General features: G+C 43.9%; 1 protein-coding gene across 9 annotated transcripts in view; it reads right to left on the bottom strand.

Annotated features, from left to right (window-relative positions):
* LOC108283607 (zinc finger protein 561-like) overlaps positions 1–7072 on the bottom strand; it is a 24684-nt gene that overhangs the window by 10823 nt on the left and 6789 nt on the right. For 6 of the 9 annotated variants that reach the window (XM_017500024.2, XM_037728341.1, XM_037728342.1 and 3 more), the window contains exons 2-5: positions 4887–4967; positions 3140–3296; positions 1962–2050; positions 588–714 (exon numbers count right to left, since the gene is read on the bottom strand). In XM_017500024.2, coding sequence (XP_017355513.1) covers positions 588–714; positions 1962–2050; positions 3140–3164 — 241 coding nt within the window. In that variant the 5' untranslated portion in view covers positions 3165–3296; positions 4887–4967. Of the gene's footprint in view, positions 1–587; positions 715–1961; positions 2051–3139; positions 3297–3594; positions 3633–4886; positions 4968–7072 lie in introns of those variants that run through there. The other 3 variants (XM_017500023.2, XM_037728340.1, XM_017500033.2) reach the window with 3 other exon arrangements.

Genomic DNA, 7072 nt, shown 5'->3' with positions numbered 1-7072 from the left:
AGAGACGGAGTTTCACTATATTGGCCAGGCTGGTCTTGAACTCCTGACCTCGTTATCTGCCCTCCTTCGCCTCCCAAAGTGCCGGGATTACAGGCGTGAGCCACTGTGCCAGTCTGCTAGTCTTTATTTATTTTTTTGAGACAAAGTCTCCCTCTGTCGCCCCAGCTGGAGTTCCTTGGCGCAATCTCGGCTCACTGCAACCTCCACCTCCTGGGTTCAAGCAGTTCTTCTGTCCCAAGCTAATAGCTGGGTTTACAGGCACCCACCACCATGTCTGCCTAGTTTTTCGTATTTTTAGTAGAGAAAGGGTTTCAATATTTTGGCCAGGCTGGTCTCAAACTCCTGACCTCAGGTGATTTGCCCATCTTGGCCTTCCAAAGTGCTGGGATTACAGGCATGAGCAACTGCACCCGGCCTAGTCTTTATTTATTTATTTTTTTAATCTTTTTTTTAGAAATGAGGTCTCACAATGTTGCCCATGCTAGTCTCAAACTCCCAGGCTGAAGCGCTTCTCCCACCTCAGCCTCCCAAGTATCTGGGACTAAAGGTGCAGGCCACCATGCCCAGCAAAATGATGTGACTCTTACCCACAGAGGCCAGGTTCTTGTAGTTCTCCAGCATCACATCTCTGTAGAGGTATTTCTGAGTTGTGTCCAGTAAAGCCCACTCCTCTGGGGTGAACTCCACAGCAACATCATCAAAGGTCACTGAATCCTAAGTCATCACACATATGCTGGTTTGAGCCAATGAACACTTGCACCAATGTTCACTGGTGGAATGAGGAAGGGGAACCTTATACTCGCTTATATGTGGTTCTGAGATCTCCCAACATCTACTCCAGGGTTTAATGTCTCAGGAGCTGTTGTGTCTAAACACTCAAAGTTGACCTCCTATAGGCATGTGCCTTGAACAGAACTTTTTTTTGAGAGGGAGTTTCATTGTCACCCAGGCTGGAGTGCAGTAGCGCGATCTCGGCTCACTGCAACCTCTACCTCCTGTGTTCAAGGGATTCTCCTGCCTCAGCCTCCCGAATAGCTGGGACTACAGGCGCGTGCCACCACACCTGGGTAATTTTTTATTTTTAGTAGAGATAGGGTTTCATCATGTTGGCCAGGCTGGTCTTGAACTCCTGATCTCAGGTAATCTGCCCGCCTCAGCTTCCCAAAGCGCTGAGATTCCAGGCATGAGCCACTGTGACCAGTCAGACAGCACGTTTAAAAAATTTTTTTAAATCATTTTTTAAATCTATTTATTTTTAATTTGTAAACATTTTTTATTTTTAAATTTTAAATTCTTATTTTGATTTTGATTAGAATAGCACTTCCTAAACATGAATTTTTACCTATCTAGCAGCTATCTACCTATCCATCCATCCATCTAATCTGTGTTTATTTATATATAATAACAGGGTCCCACTGTGTCACCCAGGCACAATCACTGGTGACTGACTGAGGCTTCGATCTTCTGGGCTGCAGTGCTCCTCTGACCTCTGCCTCCTGAGTAGCTGGAATTACAGGCATGAGCCACTGCCCACAGCTTACACTTTATCTTAGCACAACCACAACCACGCTAGAAGCTCTTCCTGTCCCATCTGTCTCTATGCAGCACACTCCTGAGCACACTGCAGATATCTGATAAATACTGATGCGTGAATAAATTATTTGATAAAAGGACACTTTCATCTGCCTTATCATCTGTCACCCAGCAATCAAAGAAAGATGCACTTGGCACCATGAAGGTCAAGCTTAATTAGTTATTACTGAGATCACGGGATGATTTTCAAATTAACATTTTATCTATAGGAGATTTCATTCCCTGGGGAAATTCATCTGGGGACTCGTCCTTCAGTAAGGCTTCATTTGCTCTAAGAGAACTCTAGAGATGAGTCTGTCTAGAAGGAAATGTGTCCACCTACTGGATGAAGGTATGACATTTTGTACAACAGTACATTTTCACTTTACCTGATAACCATTTGCCAGGTAGTCCACCACCGTCCTTTCTACCTTTGTCTTTTCTTCAAAAGGGCAGATTGGTTCCCTGGAAAAAAACCCTAGTGGAAAAGTAAGAAGGCATGAGAAGCCAGAGCTACCTGTACTTCCCACATTCACATGCCTAGAAGTCACTCTATCCCAGTTTGAAATTCCCATATACTCCTGCACACTTGAGAAAACTGCAGACAGACAACACTCCCATGAAATGCCACAGTAGTCCTTGTCACCTAGACTCAGAAAAGCAGATGTGGGCCGAGCTGCCTGTTGGGTAAAGGGTAACAGTTTCATTTTACAAGAAAATTACACCCTGAAAAATGTGACTATCTGCCCATACTAGTAAAATTCATGAAGCTTATGTAGCATTTCCTAAGGCACACAAACCAGGGCTGAATTCTAAAACACCATTCTGGCTAGGCACAGTGGCTCATGCCTGTAATCCCAACACTTTGGGAAACCAAGGCAGGCAAATCACTTGAGGTCAGGAATTTGACACCAGCCTAGCTAACATAGTGAAATCCCGTCTCTATATATAGAGAAAAAAAAAAAATTACAGGAGGCCGAGGCAAAGAATTGCTTGAACCCGTGAAATAGAGGTTGCAGTGAGCTGAGATCATGCCACTGCACTCCAGCCTGGGTGACACAGCAAGATTTCATCTCAAAAAAAAGTTAATTAATTAATTTTAAAAACCAGCATTGTATCTCACTTCAATTCCTCTAGAAGAACCAGTGGTGGCTGAGCACAGTAGTTCACACCTGTAATCCCAGCACTTTGGGAGGCTGAGGTGGGCGGATCACCTGAGGTCAGGAGTTCAAGACCAGACTGACCAATATGGAGAAACCCAATGTCTACTAAAAATACAAAATTGGCCAGGCATGGTGGTGCATGCCAGTAATCTCAGCTACTTGGGAGGCTGAGGCAGGAGAACTGCTTGAACCCCAGAGGCAGAGGTTGTGGTGAGCTGAGATCCCGCCATTCCACTCCAGAGTGGGCAACGAGTCCAAAACTCTGTCTCAAAAAAACAAAACAAAATGAAACAAAAAAAAGAGAACCAGCGGCATGCCTGCTCAGTCCCAGCTCACTGCACTCTTATGTTGTGGCAGGTAACCTAATGCAGAATCTCTGAAAAAGAGCATCAACAAGGACTTACCACAGGACAAATCAATGGCTGCCATCCTTTGAAGTTGATTGTGAGATGTGCCTCAATGCTCTCTCTTCCTTCATGCCAAGTTTGCCTCAGGGAAGCTTATGAACCTAGGTGGAGAGAGGCAATCTCCATTCCTCTTTGTACACGGTTGTTTGTGGTCCTGTTTATATCAATCATCAAACAGCAAATATCAAACATCAGTCATCGAACATTATGCATCAGCTTTCTCTCTGCAGGTGACAGATGTGAAAAACACCAAAATATCCACTCAATATCGTCACTCAGTAACGACAGTATTAATAATGGCGACTGACATTTACTAAGGACTAGTATGTCAGAAGTAGCTCTAGTAGCTTTATATATACATGGTCACGTAATTATCATAACCATCTTTCCCAATAGCTATCAGTAACTCTGTCTATCTATGTATCAATCTATCTATTGAGACAGGGTCTTACTCTGTTGCCCAGGTTGAAGTGCAGTGGCACAATCATAGCTCTCTATAGCCTAAGCAGGAGAATTGCTTGATCCCAGGAGGCATCAAGCTGAGATCACATTACTGGACTCCAACCTGGGCAACAGAGTGAGCCTCCATCTGAGAAAAAAAGAAAATATAGACAATTAACAAAGTGGCCCCGAGCTGAAACCATATTCTGAGGACCCAAAAGACCACTGTGGGCCACTATCAAAGTGAAGACTTAGGTAGTTCAGTGATAGATAGTGTCTTAACACATTTGTACTTATCGAGGGCCCACTTGAACTATGGACCTATTCCATCATTATTTCCCCAGTTCCTGAATATATAATCGGAAGACAGCAATTTCTGGGAACTAGCAGCATCCCTAAAATTGGCTCTCTGATCAGTAAGGTGAGGACCGTTATGGTAGAAAAAGCAAACTGGAGGCACTGGGAATTACTCATCTGCTAATATAATAAACTAGAAGTAATATATCCTGGGGAACTACAAAGAATAACGCCACCATAAGGGCCAGGGGTTACGATACTTACTACTTCCTCATTCTCATTAAACATACTACTCTGCCCTGTGCAGAAGTCACATTAATCTTGGAGAATGACTGGACTACCATAAACTTAATCACATGGTCACCCAAATTGTAGCTGTTCTTTTTTTTTTTTTTCCCTGAGGCGGAGTCTCACTCTGTTGCCCAATCTGGAGTGCAGTGGTATGAACTTGGCTGACTGGACTCCGCCTCCCGGGTTCAAGAGATTCTCCTGCCTCAGCCTCCTGAGTAGCTGGGACTACAAGCGAGTGCTACCACACCTGGCTAAGTTTTGTATTTTTAGTAGAGACACGGTTTCACCATGTTGGCCAGGCTGGTCTTCACCTCCTCCTGATCTCAAGTGATCTGCCCGCCTTAGCCTCCTAAAGTGCTGGGATTACAGGTATGAGCCACTGTGCCTGGCAATTTAGTAATTTTTTTAAACAATTTACTCTATAGAAATTAAACGATAGTGAACAGAAGCGGTATTATTAGGAAAGAAAAGTAGGAACGATCTGGATGAAAAGCACACATTGAAATCATAAAAAGAAAAAAGAGCAGATTGTTTGCAAAATCATATGAAAGTCTGGGTTAGATGAAAAAGAGAGGAATATGGAAAGTTGAAGATTCCCTAAAACTTCCAAGTCCAAAGGCCCCATGTTCTGTGACAAAGTACATCTTTTAAATGTCTTCATTATATTCCAAACACACTGAACTTCTCATTGACCAGGAATGTTCTTCACACTCACCTTGGAGAACTCCTATTGGCAATGTGCTCAACTTTTCCTCCTCCTCCTCCAGTCAAGACACAGACTGAGTTTGAACAGGTCCTGTGCAGATGGAAAGACACATCAATGGAAGAGGCTTATGCAAGAGATGACAAATCTATCCAAGAAAAACTAACTGTATTCCTAAAGAGAGCAGTGAAGCTATTTTAAAAGAGCTCAAATTTCATGTATCTCATCTTTTGTGCCCTGAGGAGATCAGTTATTTCTGACCCAATATCCACCATTCAGGCTTAAATACACATTTAAAAACCAGTAAAGAGTGGGTGCAGTGGCTAATGCCTGTAATCCTAGCTCTTTGGGAGGCTGAGGCTGCAAGAAGCCATATGCACCACTGTACTCCAGCCTATATGATAGAGTGAGACCCTGTCTCCAAAAAATTAAAATAAAAACCATTAAAAACTTTCATTCAAATAGGAAATAATGCAAGTGCAAAGAGAAATCATTGTTTTGTTTGTTTGTTTTGAGACAGTCTCACTCTGTTGCCTAGGCTGGAATGCAATGGCGAGATCTTGGCTCACTGCAACCTCCACCTCCTGGGTCCAAGCGATTCTCCCACCTCAGCCTCCCGAGCAGCTGAGAGTACAGGCACCCGCCATCATGCCCGCCTAAATGTTTTTGTATTTTTGTAGACAAGAGGAGATTCACCATGTTGCCCAGGCTGGTCCTGACCTCAGGTGGTCCACCCACCTCGACCTCCCAAAGTGCTGGGATTACTGGCTTGAGCCACCATGCTAGGCAGAGATCATTGTTTTTTTCATAGTGTTGTCAAAAGTTTGAATATTGTGTCTTTTGGAGCTTTTTTCATATCATGGGTGTATTACATCTCTCTCTCTCCCTCTTTTTTTTTGAGATGGATTTTTGTTCTGTCATAGGCTGGAGTACAGTGGCACAATCTTAGCTCACTGAAACCTCTGCCACCGCCTGACCTGTTTCAGGTGATGCAAACATTAGCCGGGTGTGGTGGCATGTGCCTGTAGTCCCAACTTCTCAGGAGGCCGAGGCAGGAGAATCGCTTGAACTCAGAAAGCGGAGGCTGCAGTGCGCAAAGATCATCCCACTGCACTCCAGCCTGGGCAACAGAGTGAGTCTGTCTCAAAAAAAAAAGAGAAGAATCAGAGAGCTTCTTTAGAACACCCCTGAAATAGGCTATTTCTTATGTTCTCAGAGCTGAAATTGTTATAATTAATGAGACTCATATGCCAGAGCTTCCCTGGTATAATGGGAAAGAGGGAATCCTAGAGATAGGAGTGTCACTGGATTTACTATGTGTGATCTGTATAGCTAACTTCCCCGTCCTCTGTTGAGAGTGCAGAAGACACTCTCTTCACAAAGGTTATTGAGAGAGGAGTGAGAGGAGTATCGTACTCCTCGAACAGCTCTGCTAGTATTCTTCATAGGACAGGTATGACTGCAATGAATACCATGGCTGAGATGAGTTCCCTGATTTCAGTCGAGATGAAGAGGACCCAGAATAGCAGAAATCAAGAGAGTAGTATTTAATTACCAAAGACAAGGTGAGCAAATCAACTATCAAAGACAGTGGAAATGTACTAGTAATCAGAATGCCCTGACCTACAGAGATCTGTGAGGGTGGCTAACTAATCGTGTTGTCCGTAGAAATGAAACAGATAAGCAGTTAACGAATCCCACTCTAAAGAGCCACAAAATATATGTTAGTCATTATGGGACATACGGTCTCTGTTGCAACTACTCAACTCTGCTGTTGTGGCATGGAAAACACCATAGAAAACATAAACAAATGAACACGGTTGTATTCTGATTAAACTTTACATATGAACAACATGTGGAGAGACAGACATGGCTTATGGGCCATGGTGTGCCAATCTCTGTACTTGAATACTGCTCTATCTATGTAAAGCAAGTCTAGGCTGGGGGTGGCGGCTCACTCCTGTAATCCCTGCACTTTGGGAGGTGGACGGATCACAAGGTCAAGAGATTGAGACCATCCTGGCCAATATGGTAAAACCTCGTCTCTACTAAAAATACAAAAATTAGCTAGGTGTGGCATCTGTAGTCCCAGCTACTCAGGAGGCTGAGGCAGGAGAATCACTTGAACCTGAAAGGCAGAGGCTGCAGTGAGCCGAGATTATGTCACTGCACTCCAGCCTGGGAAGAGAGCGAGACTC

This window comes from Cebus imitator, unplaced genomic scaffold (genome assembly GCF_001604975.1).
Source record: "Cebus imitator isolate Cc_AM_T3 unplaced genomic scaffold, Cebus_imitator-1.0 Scaffold263, whole genome shotgun sequence".
Classification (NCBI taxonomy): Eukaryota; Metazoa; Chordata; class Mammalia; order Primates; family Cebidae; genus Cebus; species Cebus imitator.
This window is presented reverse-complemented; position numbering and strand designations above follow the sequence as displayed.